The 18,690-nt window shown below is 41.6% G+C and overlaps 1 protein-coding gene across 2 annotated transcripts in view; it reads right to left on the bottom strand.

The window, feature by feature from the left end:
* The window catches only part of LOC106571859 (solute carrier family 12 member 5-like), a 107,286-nt gene that overhangs the window by 18,311 nt on the left and 70,285 nt on the right, over positions 1-18,690 (bottom strand). For both annotated transcript variants that reach the window (XM_014145359.1, XM_014145360.1), the window contains exons 2-10: positions 17,557-17,660; positions 17,169-17,312; positions 14,532-14,678; positions 9,271-9,325; positions 8,625-8,755; positions 7,746-7,993; positions 2,730-2,941; positions 2,370-2,537; positions 1,399-1,497 (exon numbers count right to left, since the gene is read on the bottom strand). In XM_014145359.1, the coding sequence (XP_014000834.1) occupies positions 1,399-1,497; positions 2,370-2,537; positions 2,730-2,941; positions 7,746-7,993; positions 8,625-8,755; positions 9,271-9,325; positions 14,532-14,678; positions 17,169-17,312; positions 17,557-17,660 (1,308 nt within the window). The remainder of the gene's footprint in view (positions 1-1,398; positions 1,498-2,369; positions 2,538-2,729; positions 2,942-7,745; positions 7,994-8,624; positions 8,756-9,270; positions 9,326-14,531; positions 14,679-17,168; positions 17,313-17,556; positions 17,661-18,690) is intronic.

Here is an 18,690-nt window from a genome sequence, read left to right as displayed (position 1 = left end):
CGGGGGAGAAGGGCCTTGGTCAGGGAGGTGACCAAGAACCTGATGGTCACTCTGACAGACCTACAGTGTCCCTCTGTGGAGATGGGATAACCTTCCAGAAAGACAACCTGCAGCACTCCACCAATCACGCCTTTATGGTAGAGTGGCCAGATGGAAGCCACTCCTCAGTAAAAGGCACATTACAGTCTGCTTGGAATTTGCCAAAAGGCACCTAAAGCACTCTCAGACTATGAGAAACAAGATTCTCTGTTCGGATGAAACCAAGATTGAACTCTTTGGCCTGAATGACAAGCGTCACATCTGGAGGAAACCTGGCACCATCCCTACGGTGAAGCATGGTGGTGGCAGTATCATGCTGTTGGATATTTTTCAGCGGTAGGGACTGGGAGACTAGGCAGGATCGTGGGAAAGATGAATGGAGCAAAGTAAAGAGAGATCCTTGATGAAAATCTGCTCCAGAGCGCTCAGTACCTCAGACTGGGGCGACGGTTCACCTTCCAATAGGATAACGATCCTAAGCACACAGTCAAGACAACACAGGAGTGGCTTCGGGACAAGTCTCTGAATGTCCTTGAGTGGCCCAGCCAGAGCCCGGACTTGAAGCCGATCGAACATCTCTGGAGAGACCTGAAAATTACTGTGCAGCGACGCTCCCCAACCAACCTGACAGGTTTTGAGAGGATCTTCAGAGAAGAATGGGAGAAACTCCCCAAATACAGGTGTGCCAAGCTTGTAGCTTCATACCCAAGAAGACTCGAGGCTGTAATCGCTGCCAAAAGTTCTTCAAACAAAGTGCTGAGTAAAGGGTCTGAATACTTATGTAAATGTAATATTTATGTTTTTATTTGTAATAAACTTGCAAAATTGTCTAAAAACCTGTTTTTGCTTCGTCATTATTGGGTATTGTGTGTAGATTGATGAGGTGAAAAAAGTATTTAATCAATTTTAGAATAAGGATGTCGGGTAACAAAATGTGGAAAAAGTCAAGGTGTGTGAATACTTTCCGAATGCACTGTATATACTGTATTATAAAACGGGTGGTTCGAGCCCTGAATGCTGACAGCCGTGGTATGTCAGACCGTATACCACAGGTATGACAAAACACTTATTTTTACTGCTCTAATTACATTGGTAAACGGTTTATAATAGCAATACGGCACCTTGGGTGTTTGTGATATATGGCCAATATACCATAGGCTAAGGGCTGTGTCCAGACACTCTGCGTTGCCTCGTGCATAAGAACAGCCCTTAGCCGTGGTATGTTGGCCATATACTACACCCCCTCGGGCTTTATTGCTTAATTATAAACCAGGTGGTTCGAGCCCTGAATGCTGACTGGCTGAAAGGCGTGGCCATCTACCACACCCCCTCACGCCTTATGGCTTAAGTAAAGGATACACACTATTGAAGTAGTGGTGATGGCTGCTATGGTGCCTATGGGGATGGATTTCTGGGCGTCACGCAGGTCTCCAGAGCGGTTGGAGCCAGCCATGATGCCTGGGAGGCAGAGGAACAGATATAAACAGGATTAAACAGGACCAATTCCCATCCTTCACACTTGATGTGAAATGGCTTGTCCTCTGTTTCACACGTTTTACTTTTTTCATTATACTGTGCTAGGAAGTGCTTTTTGGAATTATGTGGTGCACATTTTCACAAGTGAAAAAGTGGAGGCACAACAAAAAAACTAATAGAATTTTTGATAAAAGACCTTAACAAAACTTATTATTTACTTGTAGCAACTGTGTTTTTAAAAATGATCCAGCAAACTGGTGCTGTGTTCAACAAACCAGGAGCAGCTCTCACAAAACATGAGTACTGATAATACTATACTGTATGTCACAGAGCAAATGTTCATACACAATGGGCATTTTATTCAGCTGTTGTGCCATTGGGATGATAGTGGGAATGTGACTCATGTATTCCCCAGAATTTCTGCTGATGTGGTTTTTGGCAGAAATTCTACTTCCTCTCATTTCGCCCTATTCAGCTCCTCTTGTGTCATCGGTTGTGGAATGTATTTCTCTCTCTCTCTCTCTCTCTCTCTCTCTCTCTGCATTTGGGCCTGTAGAGAGACTCTCACGGCACTATTTGTCACCATGAAGTGGATATTACAACAGGAATAATGTTTCTCGCTGGTTTCCTTGGGTCTAGGAGTGGTGCTTTTGATCTGGTATTTACTTTGAATTCATAAGGTAAGATCTTTAAATGTAATTATAATAACTTAATATAGGTTATTAGAAAAATCAGGTTACTGCTTGCCTGAAACAAAATCCTGTCCTTTTGGGATAAGCTTGACCTAGTCGGTCCCCAGCAGTGACCCCTGACCCTTGACCCAGTGACTGACCTGTTACCCAGTAGTGACTAACCTGTGACGGAGGGGAAGTAGATCCCCACCAGCAGGGTGAAGAAGCTGGTGATGTCAGCCAGGACGTAACGGTTGGAGTTGGTGATGATAGCTTCAGGATCCTGCATGGCAGATATCCCCCGCTTCTCTAAGAAATCTCCCTTCTCCAGGTAGTAACCAAACAGATTCTCTGTGTGAGAGAGAGAGTAGAGAGAGAGAGACAATAGAGAGAGAGAATAGAGAAAGAGAGAGAGCGAGACAGAGAGAGTAGAGAGATAGAGATGCACATTATAACAATTACATACCTTTTGTGGAGTACCAGTACATCGCTCTACTTCAGACTACATTCGATTACAATACGTTCTGAATGGGCACCTCTTACCAGCCAGTATACCACTGCTGACCCCTGGGATACCCTGGATCTCAGAAACATTGTTGTTTGCAAAGTATTCGTCACAGGTAGCATTGAGGAACTCGGAGTCACAGAAAATCTTCCACAGTTTGGTGGTGACTGTGCCGTTGTCCTGCTCAATGACCTTGGCACAAACGTCAAATCCCTTGGAGATCAGAGTGCGGTTCCCCAGGATACACACGCTGTAGGGGGAGGACAGACATGACATAATCATTAGCTCCTTATTTATTTAGAGGTTGGGGAAAGCACAACATAAATCAACATAAATATGCAAGGCACATGGCTTGATTGAGTGAAGGAAGTAAACATTAAATAAACAAATCAAAATCTGCTGGTTGCTTTGAGCTTATGGCTAGAAACAAGGTCATCATGGTTTTGTTTTTGGTTTGTAAAGCTCCGAAAGCTTTAAAGCTGGAATCCTTAACTGGTGAAATATCTATGTCCGTTTGGGATATTACAACAACAAAGAAGTTACTGCAAACAACAAATATTGTTTCCCCCCCCCTCAGACATCATTGCACTAGGACAGCAGAATATGCACAGCAATTTATTTTACCACGCTGCCGAATGCTCCTCTCTTCTGTTTTCATAAACAAAACAAAAATAATAACAAATACACTGGGGTGAAAAGTGGCACTGTTTCCCCTAATGCGGATTCGATCTTTAAGGGACAGTTTGAAAATTACTGTGGGAGGGGGGAGTCAGAGACCACTCAGAGTTCAGAGAAGTAAGTGAACGTCATGGTCATCTCGTTTTTGGCATGCTGGATGCCCTATGCCACAGTGGCCTGGTACATCTTTACCAATCAAGGAACCAACTTCAGCCCTGTCATGATGACCATCCCAACCTTCTTTGTTAAGAGTGCTGTCCTCTACAACGCAGTCATCTATACTGAGTGTACAAAACATTATGAATCTGCTCTTTCCATCACATAGACTGACCAGATGAATCCAGATGAAAGCTATTATCCCTTATTGATGTCACTTGTTAAATTCACTTCAATCAGCACAGATGAAGGGGAGGAGACATGATAAAGAAGGATGTTTAAACCTTGAGATAATTGAGAGACTGATTGTGTCTGTATGCCATTCAGTGGGTGATTGAGCAAGACAAAAGATTTAAGGGCCTCTGAATGGGTTATGGTACGTAGTAGGTGCAAAACGCACCGGTTTGTATCAAGAACTGCAACGCTGCTGGGTTTTTCACTTTCCCATGAGTATCAAGAATGGTTCACCACCAAAAGGACATCCAGCCAACTTGACACAACTGTGGGAAACATTGGAGTCAACATGGGCCAAAAAAGGGTGCAACTCAATATTAGGCATGTGTTCTTAATGTTTTTTACACTCAGTTACTAGGGTGGAGGGAGGTCCAAAATAGGTGGGTTTTCTTTTAGCTTTTGGGAGGATTGAGTGTGTTTTTTATTAGGCATGGGAGGGTAGTGCATTTTTCCCCTGGTTTACATTCACTATTTTGGAGGCTTTACTATATAATTGATTCCATCTTCGGCAAATTTCCTCATCTGCTTCCCTTATGCACTATGCTAACTATACCACATGTCAATATAGTCTATCTTGTCCTCTATCCACCATTCATAGTGGCAATAGTGGTAGGTGGATTGTTTGTCCAGATCTGCAATAGGCTAACTAGCAATCATACCACACATAAAATCATTTAAGCTGCACCAATTTTATATATACTGTAAATCCACAAGAACTAGAAGGAATTGTTGATAAGCAGGGAAGAGGCCAGGTGTGTCATTATGCATGAAAGAACAGTGAGACAGGCAGCTCAAAAAGCTTCCCTATTGATTTTGTTTAGGGACAATAAAATGATATAGACAACACCACAACGCAATTAATAATTCCATTATTGTTTTCAAGTGAGTACAAAATTCGACACTAGGCTGTAAACGGCAATGAAAATGTCATTTGAATAATGGCGCAAAAGCCCTGTCATTTGAATGTTTCATTCCAATCCTTACATTTGGATCAGTTGCGGGTCTACTCCCGACAGTTTATACAGTATAGAAATGCACAGTGGAAGGCCAGTCTGGCTGTATTTTTAATTACGATACTGAGATGAGCTGTCTGTTGCGGTTCACCATTCTTCCAAGTCATCCTATAATAATGTGGCCACATATGATACCAGCAGGCCCAGTTATTCAGGAAAGTTTAACACGCACTCTGCCTCTTTTCCAATTCCGAGTGGCTATTCCTCGCGCACCTAGAACCTAACGCTTCAATACAGCCTACATATTTGTCAATTAACTTTATATTAAGTCACAATGTTTTAATCTGATTAGGCTACTTCAAATGAGTCCTGTAAGATAGCTGTGCACGTTTGTCCAAAATATAATTCCAGCATCCAAACTGTGCACCGGTCACACCATTTGATGTAGGCTGTACATGTATGTAGGCTGAATCAACTGACTATCAAATACCTAAATATTTTTTGGTGGATTCTTTTATTTAAGCAGCACTGACAGGATGGCATGTTATTCATGCGATTCCGGTCTTTTAGTATAAACTGAAGTGAGCTTGTTTATCTATAATGGCAGGATTAAATTGGAGTTGATGCTTTAAGTCAATGTTTTCTACTGGTTATGCTCTTTTCAGTGTACCGACACACGTATATATTTTTTTACAATATATACCAATCAAGGTATATATTACAAAACACCAAAAAGTGTAATGACATTCGAAGATTGTCAAGCCAAACCTTAGATACCGGGTACAAGGTAGGGATGGATTTATGTTCTGTTTGTCGATATTAACATAGTCTATTTGATTATGATGTTGAAAATGCAAACCATGATGTGGAAGGACCCGAAGTTGGTAACACGCAGGTTAAAATATCAAAACCAATTTAATTAATTTGGGGGCATGTCGAACACACATGAAACATTCATTGACATTTTGCTAGCTTGCTATTGCTAGCTAATTTGTCCTGGGAGATGAACTTTGGGTTATTTCACTTGAAATGCATATGATCCTTTTTTTCTGGATCTTTGAAGAACTTGTGTGTTTCTCTATTCTGACTATTAACTCTAGAAAAGCTGGGCATCGAGCAATGCATTCTGAGCCAATGTCAAAACAGTCAAATAAATACGTCATACATACATTATGAAGGTTAGAATATTAGAATACGAAAAAAACGATTTAGTTTATGTTACTGTAAAAGACAAAAAACACCACTATTCAGGTTTTATACAACATCACAAAGAAATTAACTTTAGAAGCATAAAAAAATTAATACATTTTATTTCAAAAGAGCATAATATTATAGTTTTATTATGTTATGTAATATGTATTATGTAACTATAAATACCTAGGTGTCTGGTTAGACTGTAAACTCACCTTCCAGACTCACATCAAACATCTCCAATCCAAAGTTAAATCTAGACTTGGCTTCCTATTTCGCAACAAAGCATCCTTCACTCATGCTGCCAAACATACCCTCGTAAAACTGACCATCCTACCGATCCTGTTCAAGAATTTACTGTCTTCTGCGCTTGACTCTACCTCTCCTGCTTCCTTGAACTACATCTGACAGTTATGCTATCTCTTCATTCACATTTTAGCGCCCGGCTCTGCAGACGCGCGCAAGGAGTGTGGATGAAATGATTGAATAGCAAGTCAATTTATTTTGGAACGCTCGCACAAGCAACATGTCGTTGAAATCCAAACAAATAAAATGTTATTTGCCTCATGCTTCGTAAACAACAGGTGTAGACTAACAGTGAAATGCTTACTTACGGGCCCTTCCCAACAACACAGAGAGAAAATGTTTAAATAATAGAAAAATAATAACATGAGGAATAAATAGTCAATCACCACCTTCCGGAGACACCTGAAACCCCACCTCTTTAAGGAATACCTAGGATAGGATAAAGTAATCCTTCTAACCCCCCCCCTTAAAAGATTTAGATGCACTATTGTAAAGTGGTTGTTCCACTGGATATCATAAGGTGAATGCACCAATTTGTAAGTCGCTCTGGATAAGAGCGTCTGCTAAATGACTTAAATGTAATGTAATGTAAATACACAATGAATAAAGATAACTTGGAAATAAACACACGTTCGAGTAACGAGTGGATGTGCATGGGTACGAGGTGTTTGAGGTAGATATGTACACATAGGTAGGAATAAGGCGACTAGGCAACAGGATAGATGATAAACATTAGTAGCAGCAGCATATGTGATGAGTTAAAAGAGTTAGTGCAAAAAGGGTCAATGCAGATAGTCTGGGTAGCTATAATTTGTTAACGATTTGACAGTCTTATGGCTTGGGGTTGGAAGCTGTTGAGGGTCCTGTTGATTCCGGACTTGGTGCATTGGTACTGCTTGCCGTGCAGTAGCAGAAAGAACAGACTATGACTTGGGTAGCTGGAGACAATTTTTAGGACCTTTCTTTGATGGTGCAGCTGTATAACTTGCTGAATCTTTTCAGTCCTCCTGAAGGGGAAGAGGCTTTGTCGTGCCTTCTTCACGACTGCGTTGGTGTGTGTGGACCTTAGTGATATGGACTCTGAGGGACTTGAAGCTCTCAACATGCTCCACTACAGCCCATCAATGTGGATGGGGGTGTGCTCGGCCCTCCGTTTCCTTTAGTCCACGATCAGCTCCTTTGTCTTGCTGATGTTAATGGTGAGGTTGTTGTCCTGGTACCACACTGCCAGGTCACTAACCTTCTCTGTCTAGGCCGTCTCATCGTCGTTGGCGATCAGCTCAACCACTGTTGTGTCGTCAGCAAACTTAATGATGGTGTTGGAGTCGTGTGCGGCCATGCAGTCGTGAGTGAACAGGGAGTACAGGAGGGGACTTTGCACGCACCCCTGAGGGGCCCCCATGTTGAGGGTCATTGTCTGGTTTGGGTGTAAGTGAGCAACAGCAGGAAAAAGTTTTGGAAGCACCAATGTGTATGGGAGAGCATGTAAAGGACACCAGCATGCACCACCACAAGGCTCAGTCAGGTCAAACTTACGGGAAAACAGGGGGTTCAAAGGCCGTCTTGATGACCCCAGCATAGACAGCCAGGATGGACAGAATGACGCAGGCCAGGAAGACCAGAGCCAGCTTGTTGACATATTTGACCCCCACAAATACCACCGTGGCCATGAAACTGAGCACAATGGTGCCGTATACACGCATGTTGTTCAGCATCGCTGCCTCCATATCAGCCCCCTCCAGACCCTCCATCTTAAAAATGGCTGCCTGGGGGAGGATGTAGATCTGGAGAAGGGAAAGATGGAGGGAGAGAGAGAAAGGGAAGTGGAGGGAAAAGGAGAGAGGAAAAGAAAAGAGAGTAAGAATAGGATGGAGGGAGAGAAAGGGTGTGTTAAAAATGACAGATGGTGGGCCGAGGATGGAGGGAGAGTGGGAGCGAGCGACAGAAAAGGATGAGGAGAAAAAAGGAAGCAGGGAGTGAGTGAGAGGGTGTAGGAATAGAAATCAGACATTATCTCAAACATTGGAGAAATCATATAAATGTAATGGATAATGGATTGCTTTTATATCATGATAATGGCACAGACAAGGCACTAACAAATTAACAGTTTGCTGTGAGTGTGACAGATTGCTGGATTAATCAATTATAATTGAAATGTTATCAGGAATTGTAACAACTTTTCATATTTGTCTAAAATGAAAAGATATAAACTAAATTGATTGTATTTAATGGATATGTTTTGGCATAATCTATTGCACCACAATCTGTAGAAAGAAGAACAAACATCTTCCTCCTGCATTCATCAATGTTGCATGTGGTCTCGCCCCCAAAATAAAACGCCGGACACAAGGCACAGGGGGAAACAAAACAGATAGCAAACAAAACGATAAAATAATAGCAATCATCTTTCCTTACCAGCAGAAGTTCGATGGCTCCAAGGATGTACATTGCACCTGCAAAAGTAGTTCCCAGATAGAAGCAAATTCCGACAGCTCCGCCAAACTCAGGGCCAAGGGAACGGGAGATCATGTAGTAGGAGCCTCCAGCTGAAAGACACAAACACAACCATTGGCATTCCTCTTTGGCTCGATCTCTGCAACATTGTATTCAATGATAAACCCCAGGTCTGCACATAAGTCTAAAGACTTCGGGCTTGAATATGCAGAAGTAGTAGTTTGTCAACAGAAATATAGTGCTGCATGGACATTGCTTAGGCATGTTAGATAGAGCTTATCAGGAAAAAAGCCTTAGCCTTTCTATACAATATCATGACTCTATGGATAGGCACAGAATAGTTTGAGTTTCCAAATAGAAATAGAAAGGTTTCTGTTGTTTCACACTTTCACACTTCAACACTTTCATACTTTGTACAGATGATAGAAGGGGTGCTAGTACAGTGTGGTTCTGATTTAGCCATGCTAGCATTAACTGTCCTATCACAGACCAGAGCAATATCAGATGTGAAAACCTAACCGGTTGGAAAAAAACAACAAGATTGCTATGCGTCACCCAGACCTTCCATTCATGCACGCACCAAGGTGTGCCTGTGATACACACTCACCTGGCACCACTCCATTTGTTGCGATGGCACTCATGGAGATAGCTGTCAGCATGGTCTGAGAGGAGACAGAGGGGAGAGAACACTATTTTAAATGGAGCAGTTACATCTATTTTAGCCCTCAGATGCAGAGTGCTGATTCTTAGTTAAACAGTTAAAGGCAAGGCACCACACCCTAATAGGGTAATTATACCACTTTAATCATATCACAGTCACCTTTAAACCAGTTGAATGTGGACACAAATATAATACTTTTTTGTATTACAATTCTTCTGAAATATTGTATTAAAATATGAAATTACATCTCATGAAATATGCATCTACAGTATTTGCATAGCATGCAAATACATTTTTCTGCACCATGGATGATGTCAGCCTTTTGGTTTAATTTTGTTAAGACACTCCAGGATTTACACATAGGAGGTTGTGGATAATTACATTGTTCATCTTTCTATCTGTATAATACAAAAGAAAGGTATGTAAATTGCACTTTGGGTGCTTTTTTTTTAAAGAAAATGTATTCTAGAATAGAACTTTGACATCATATCAACAATTCCCTAAGTGTAAGTCTGGAGAACATGTCTAATGATAAATACACAACATTTGATGAATGCAGATGGTTCTGAGGCTGAGAAAAATGAGTTGGCATGTGGGAAGAGTCTGCCTTTTGGAAAATGGCAGTTAAAAGATAAGTACACTGAATTTAGACTACCAAATGCCAAACACCTATTTAGACCCAATCACCATCTCTCCAAACGAAGTTACTACATAATGAGTTTGTAACATTCTCTATGAAATGATGTGTGATTCAATGTAGTGAGCTTTGAAATTATGCAAGTATGTCCATTTACAGGTGGTGACACTTCAATACATTTTTATGAGAGTAGTATAAAAAAGTAACAAAAATAAACACTTTCATCAACTTTTTGACATTTTTACTTCTACTTTTTGAAAATACTAATATTAATGGACCAAAATACCCCAAAATCTCAAAATTGTAATTTTAGCCTGTGGTGCCTGACCTTAATAATATATTGTCTGTGATGCTCCATCCTTATGCCAAAGTTCCGTATGAATATGAACTTTGGGAGGATGGTTCCAAACAGTTTCTTAGCTATTTGGCTGATGATCGATCATGACAACATACACAATGCAACCTTGATCTAAAATGACGCCTCATCAATCTCATCAACATCCTTGATGAAAAAAAAATATAGAGATCACAGCAATCAATAGTTTCAGTATTTATATCTAAGGTGAATAATCTGCAGACTTGACATAAAAGTTTCCCTTAACCACAGATCTAGGATCAGATGACACTACCTCCAAATAACCATACCCGTTCGATGGGTGAAAAAATAGCTGACTCTGGATCAGTGGTTTATGTATACCCAATCTGTGTTGCTTATTTAATCTGCCCTTTCTGCTGGGTCCCAAAGCCCCAGTGGAGAAAAGGGCATCAGCTAAATAAAGGATTAATAATTAATATGTTTGAGCAGGCAGACCAACCATCTCCGCTAAAGCTCAGTGCAGGTAGGGCATTTCACAAAACCACAAGGCAGAATGACAATGAGGAGAGAGAGAGGGGGAGAGGCAGGAAGACAGAGAGGGCAGGAAGGGAGGTGAGAATGGAGAGTGGAGAGAGAATGAAAGGGACAGATAGGGAGAGAGGTGGGAAAAGGAGGGAGAATTAGGCTCGTAAGAATGGAATCATGAGAGATAGAGAATGAGAGGAGTAGAAGGGTGCCTGTGAGAGGGGAAAGGTGACAGTAAATAAAGAAGACAGAAGAGAGAGAAAGTTGTGTCAGGAAGAGGGCAAGAAGGACAGAGTAAAAAAAAAGGAGGTAGAGCATGAGGGATGGTATTAGAGAGAGGCAATCATTAAGAGAGGGGGGGGGGTAGTTAGCCAAAGAAAGATAGCGCTAGTCATGGGGAGAGAAAGAGATGGCTAGATAGAGACAAATACTGAACAGATCAGGGAAGAGTCGAACGGAGAGAGAACAAGATATCAGGAGGAAGGGAAAGAGATGGATACAGAGAGACACTGAAGAAAACAGATCTCAGGACAGAGGGAGAGAGAAGAAGTCACGGAGAGACAAAAATAGTGTGACATAACAAACGCGATAGAGAGAGAGATGACTGAGCTCAATCAAAAACTCAGTGCCTCTTTGCTTGACATCATGGGAAAATCAAGAGAAATCAGCCAAGACCTCAGAAGAAAACCTTCTCAAGTCTGGTTCATCCTTGGGAGCAATTTCCAAATGCCTGAAGGTACCACGTTCATCTGTACAAACAACAGTACGCAAGTATAAACACCTTGGGACCACTCAGCCATCATACCGCTCAGGAAGGAGACGCGTTCTGTCTCCTAGAGATGAACGTACTTTGTTGCGAAAAGTGCAAATCAATCCCAGAACAACAGCAAAGGACATTGTGAAGATGCTGGAGGAAACAGGTACAAAAGTATATCTATATCCACAGTAAAACAAGTCCTATATCGACATAACCTGAAAGGCCGCTCAGCAAGGAAGAAGCCACTGCTCCAAAACTGCCATAAAAAAGCCAGACTACGGATTGCAACTGCACATGGGGACAAAGATCGTACTTTTTGGAGAAATGTCCTCTGGTCTGATGAAACAAAGATAGAACTGTTTGGCCATAATGACCATCGTTATGTTTGGAGGAAAAAAGGGGAGGCTTGCAAGCCAAAGAACATCATCCCAACCGTGAAGCATGGGGGTGGTAGCATCATGTTGTGATCATACTTTTCTGCAGGAGGGACTGGTGCACTTCACAAAATAGATTACATCACGAGGAAAGAAAATGATGTGGATATATTGAAGCAATATCTCAAGACATCAGTCAGGAAGTTAAAGCTTGTTCGCAAATGAGTCAACAATTTAAAGGCAATTCTACCAAATACTAATTGAGTGTATGTCGACTTCTGACCCACTGGGAATATGATGAAAAAAATAAAAGGTGATATAAATCATTCTCTCCACTATTATTCTGACATTTCACATTCTTAAAATAAAGTGGTGATCCTAACTGGCCTAAGACAGGGAATATTTACTAGGAATAAATGTCAGGAATTGTGAAAAACTGAGTTGAAATGTATTTGGCTAAGGTGTATGTAAACTTCCAACTTTAACTGTATATACACATACATACACGTACATATATACACATACACACTATTTTTAGAATATACCTTTATTATTCCCCGCAAACCCTACCACCCCTCCCCCAATCGGAGTAAACTAAATAACAATAACACTTAGGCTTCTACCTTCAGTTTATACATACTATACACATTTTACAGACACAATCTATTTTACAATAATTATATTTTGTTTGTTGTTAGTCCTGTCCTTCCTCTATTTCTGATGTCCATCCAGTTGATTTCTATTTGTAACTGTGCTATTTCACAAAAGTTCTGAACATATACACATTTTACAGACCCAGTATTTTTTACATTTGTTATCTTGTTGTTATTAGTCTCACCCTTCAGCTCCTTTCAACCACTCCCATCTATTGCTTAACACCGTCCATTTTGGATTTCTATTTGCCATATATTTTTAAACTGTGCTGTGATGCTTCACAAAAGTACTGAACCTTTCTAATAGTTTCTACAGATTGTAAATGAAAGATAAACAAGAATTTTGTATAACGATTTAAATGGAAAAAGTTTTGAATCCGGTGTCGTTTTGTGTGTCAATTCATAAACCATGTGCCAAGGAATCAGTACATCTCTTCCCAAATATTTTGCAATTTAGATGGCATCTCTGTCAATTTTTTGGTCCTTAAATGAAACTGGTATATATTTTTATTTATCACAAATTTCTTTAACCATTTTTGGTCTTTAATGCAGGGACTACAGAAGTTCCTTACTTTTTCCCCCTTCCACTTGCCTCTTCCATTTTTGTGGTAATGCTGCAATTAGTTGGTTGTAATTTTGGGTAACAACAATTTAGAGGGTATGACATTTTGATCTATTCTGCTATTTAAGTCATGCTCTTTGGCACAGAACTGAGATCAAGTGACCCCTTATTAAGTGAGGATAAATGATATGTGTAAATTGATGGTGATGTGAACTGATCACCATGTACAAAGCATAACAAGACACGAAATACATGAAGTGGCAAATCAGTGTTGGGTTGGGAAACACACACATCTCTTATAATAAGATAGCTCAGGCACTTCTCCCATCCTGCTGTCTTTTCTATCTAACACATCTGATGGATCTCAACATACATTTCCACAGACTGCAGAACAAAGAGCAGGCTTTACACACAGCTACACACAGCTACACACACAGCCCTCTACTATCCCTGGGGTGGGACTGGAACAGAGGTCCAACTGGTCACCACCTTTATGTATTGCCCCAAGAAGCAGTTCTTTATAGTCCTGAGCTCACTGCTGAATCAGAGTTGTTGGGGTTTGATGTTGTCTTTGATCAGTTCGGGACAGGCTATATCTGCCTTCAGGGTCAGTGCTGCAGCTGACATTCTAATCGGCAGTCATTGAGCTGATAGCAGCTCAGAGCGCTAGCTAGCCTTCATTTGTCACTGGATCAGTGACAGACGTGGGTAAGGGCAGTCATCTAGTGTTTGGGGATTGGCTCATGGGGAAGATAGCTCTCAAGGCTAGTACTAAGTACTAAGGCTATAGCTTTCAGTCTCTTGGGGCGCAAACCAAAAGGAACACTGTTTGGATAAATGCATTCTAAATGCATTATGAAATTTAAGTTACAGTTCTTATGGGTTAAATAATTATTTTCAGTAGAAAATGATGAAATTACTGTGAACCGAAATGTGATGGAATCTGAAAATATACTTGGGTATACAACACTTAAAAAAAGAAGCTATTTATGTAAGTAAGTTAAGGGATGAATAGTAAATGTATTCTGTAAAGCTTTCAGGGCTACCTCAGGTCAAAATAGGATTAAACTAGGATTTACTCAACTAGGAGAGCTTTGGGACATCAAACATAATTCAAATGGAAGTGGAGTTGAGTATATCCTTATCAGTGCTGCGAACGTGCCTCTCTTTCTGCTCTGGCTGGCACAGTGCCCATTCTAACAATGATGGAGAGAGGATAGAGGACAGGGGAGAGGCAAAGTGGATGGAAGGGCGAAAGAGAAAAAGAGCTTTCACAGGGAAAGGGAAACAAGGAAAGAGAGAGAGAGTTTGAGGGGAAGAAAAAAGAAGGAGGAGAACAGGAGAGAGAGAGTGAAAAGAATATGGTCCAGAGCTGTGACTCACCGTGGAGCAGCACATGAAGACGATGATGAAGGAGCCAAAGACCCCTCCGATGCCCACCATCCAGGTCATCCGCAGGAACAAGATCACACCAAAGATATTCTGGATGCAGGGCAGGTACACCCCCATCAGAGTGCCCAGCGATGGTGCCTGGAGAACAAACACAAATCAATACTGATTAAATATGAAAATGTTTAACTGTGGTATGGCAGTACAAACTTTATACAAGTACAGTAATGTACCCCACACCCTTAGTGAAACAAAACAAATTCCTCTAGTGACCGGCTCCGGCATCTGGGTTGAGTGGATACAGTACCGATTCATACTGCACTCATCATACTCATATACTCATCATACTCATTCGAAACTCACAAGCCCTCCTCTATCCCATCACAAAAAGACAGTAATCATATGAAGAGAGAATGACAAGCTCTTTGTTCAGTCAAAATGGGGACATTTCCTCCCACATTAACCTATTTCAATGGCAGCAGAAAGATAACACTTTCTCCTCCTTCTCCTCGTTATTTTGGGCAGGAGATACGTTTGTGGCGCTCCATGATTGAAGGCTTTTTTGCTTCTGAGGCATAAAGCTGAAATTCAGGCAACAGAGATTCCTCGGTGTCTCACTACATGGAGTTAAAATAATCCAGATGTGTGATATCATATTAGTGGACACTTACTTTCAATCTTCTATTCACGCAAGTGGAGGTGGCTCTAGGATACTGGCTGAGGTTGTACAAATCCTCTATCTCTGTCAGCTCATTTAGGTAATGACTAGCAATTGTTCTGTTACCAGGGAGAAGGACCATCTAATTATTTTCTTAATGTGGGCCTGTCTGTCTAGATATGTATAGAGGAGAACATGTACTTCTCAAACTCTTCAATTGATTAGACATGGCTTTCAGCTATTGAGTTATATGGGATTGGATCTCCCATAGGACATCACTTAGTCGACATTTTACTGACCTTGTAACATTTTTGTTTTTAATTGAAGCAATTTTATTAAAAATAAAAAACAGAAATATCACATTTACATAAGCATTCAGACCCTTTACTCAGTACTTTGTTGAAGCACCTTTGGCAGTGATTACAGTCTCAAGTGTTTTTGGGTAGGATGCTACAAGCTTGGCACACCTGTATTTTGGGAGTTTCTCTCATTCTTCTCTACAGATCCTCTCAAGCTCAGGTTGGATGGGGAGCAACGCTGCACAGCTATTTTCAGGTCTCTCCAGAGATGTTCGATTGGGTTCAAGTCCGGGCTCTGGCTGGGCCACTCAAGGGCATTCAGAGACTTGTCCCGAAGCCACTCTTGCATTGTCTTGGCTGTGTGCTCAGGGTCATTGTCCTGTTGGAAGGTGAACCTTTGCCCTAGTCTGAGGTCCTGAGTGCTCTGGAGCAGGTTTTCATCAAGGATCTCTCTGTACTTTGCTCCGTTCATCTTTCCCTTGATCCTGACTAGTCACCCAGTCCCTGCCACTGAAAAACATCCCCACCATATGATACTGCCACCACAATGTTTCCCCATAGGGATGGTGCCAGATTTCCTCCAGACGTGACGCTTGGCATTCAGGCCAAAGAGTTCAATCTTGTTTTCATCAGACCAGAGAATCTTGTTTCTTATGGTCTGAGAGTCCTTTAGGTGCCATTTGGAAAACTCCAAGCAGGCTGTCATGTGCCTTTTACTGAGGGGTGGCAGTCCTAGTGCTTGATGGTTTTAGCGACTGCAATTGAAGAAACTTTCAAAGTTCTTGAAATTTTCCGTATTGACTTACCTTCATGTCTTAAAGTAATGATGGACTGTTGTTTCTCTTTGCTTATTTGAGCTGTTCTTTCCATAATATGGACTTGGTCTTTTACCAAATAGGGCTTTCTTCTGTATACCACCCCTACCTGGTCATAACACAACTGATTGGCTCATACACATTAAGAAGGAAATAAATTCCACAAATTAACTTTTAACAAGGCACACCTGTTAATTGAAATGCATTCCAGGAGACTACCTCATGAAGCTGGTTGAGAGAATGCCAAGAGTGTACAAAGCTGTTATCCGTGCCAGGGGTGTCTACTTTGAAGAATCTCAAATATAAAATAAAACATAATATAACACTTTTTTGGTTACTACATGATTCCATATGTGTTATTTCATAATACCGCATCCTAATATTCTCTCATAATACCAGCCTCTTGTGGCCTCTTGGCTGGAGGGAGCTGTCAAATTAGGATGTGGATTACAAGAAAAGGAGTGGAAGTGAATGATACAGTAACCTGACTCAGACCAGTGTAACAAGACAGGCCTAGAGAGTAGCTTCTTGTATCAGGATTATGCTCCACTGCACACATGCTGGGTAACAGGGGTAATGTGGATCCTGCTCAGGTCCTATAAATTACCAAACTGATGTGTAACGTCAGGGAAGGAAAAGGGCAGCACGCACAGCCATCAATGACATCCTGTCCAGGCCTAAACATGGCTGACAGCGTCATCAGTAACCCTCCTGTCCGTTCTTAATCAGCTTAATCCTCCACCTTGTCAGGTGGACAATGGTGGCCTGGAAGGGACATACTCTGCCGCATCAGATCAATTCAAACTCCAGCTAATGTTTATGTTTAGGACCAGACTTTAGTTTAGATTAGATGAAGTACCTTGACAGCAGGTTTTTTTTTGGATGGAGCCGCCCCCTCCTCGTTCTCGGCCTCCTCGTGCTCTTTGCTGCCCTGAGGCAGGTTGGAGTAGTTGGCCAGACTGCTGAGTATGGACGACACCATGGGACTGTTGTCCATCTCCTCCTACAGTACACAGGGACAGGTGGACAGACATCATATCAGCCCTCATTTTACAGTCCTCTAAGCTGTATTGACAACTGAGAAACCAGTACTTATTTCAAAGAATTCAAACCACCTGGTGCCTGAGCAAGCAAGGCTTCGTATATACTGTAGGTGGTTGTTCCAAACGAATGGAACAAAGTCATTACAGTATTTAATTATTGTGTAATTATAGGTAAGCAGTGTTAGGGAGCCCTGTGTTACAGACCTCAAACAGGGCCATATTCTTGCCATTGTACTGCTGGCTCTTCTCCACGTCGCTGGCACTGCTGCTGTTGATGAAGGGACTGCTCTCCTTGGGGTTCCCATCACCTGCAACAAACAGACAGCACAACAACAGTTAACAGAGAAACACACATTATACAAAATAGAATCATTAAAGGAGAGATGTTGATTAAAATGGGGGCGAGGGGTTTTAGATTTGTTCTTTCTATGAATATAAATGTTTGCAAAACACAGACATTAGCCACACTGAAAATGTACTTTCTCATTTACTTTCAAAATGAGAGAGACAGTTTGTTTTAACAGGAGGAGAGAAATGATTGGATTTCGATGAGTATGAATGTGTTGTTTGTAAATAAATGATGTTAGCTTGGAGAAATGATTCATTGTACAGGATTTAATTACGTTAGTACTCATAGTTGCTAGAGCCAGGAAAAACGCTCTGTTTAGGTGGACCTATACAGGCTTTGTGTGGAGAGGGTCTGTGCTGGCAATGACAAATGGAACCAAATATTCAAAATTGTGTGTATTCTTTATCTTGATAAATATGTATCATATCACACAGAGAACCTCATAGAAATTAAAACAAATCAGTGTGATTTCGATATTAGGAGGTGTTATTTCACTTTAGGGGAATACAGAGGGGCAGTAGACATGCATGCATGCAGGCAAGCAGGAATGCTGACGGACGCACACATACACCTTAGACAACACACCTAACAGAATAGTTAACTGTCTCTTGGCCTTGCTCTGTATTCATCCTCTGTGGGTCCTACAGTCAGCAACCCCTATCACTTTCTGACACACAGAGAGGCCCAGTCCTCCAATCAATACTTTTTGGATTACATGCCCTGTCCCCCCTCCAGCCTGGCCCGGCGCTCTGATTGTGTCCCCTGCATGGCCCTGTCTGCTGCCTGCCACAGACTCTGTGCGCAGGGCTTATTAATAGAATGTATGGAGGGCGGTAGGGAGCGGTGGCCGAGATGGGCACTGGCTGCATCTCTTCCCCGCCACTCCACGCCAGTCCCAGAGGAGACCCTTCTCAGACGGCAGGAGAGGAATACTAAAGAGCCACTGCAGTGCATTAGCACCAGGCAGCCAGGTAGCACAGAACAACCAA

Source organism: Salmo salar, chromosome ssa15 (assembly GCF_905237065.1).
Source record: "Salmo salar chromosome ssa15, Ssal_v3.1, whole genome shotgun sequence".
In the NCBI taxonomy this organism is placed as follows: domain Eukaryota; kingdom Metazoa; phylum Chordata; class Actinopteri; order Salmoniformes; family Salmonidae; genus Salmo; species Salmo salar.
This window is presented reverse-complemented; position numbering and strand designations above follow the sequence as displayed.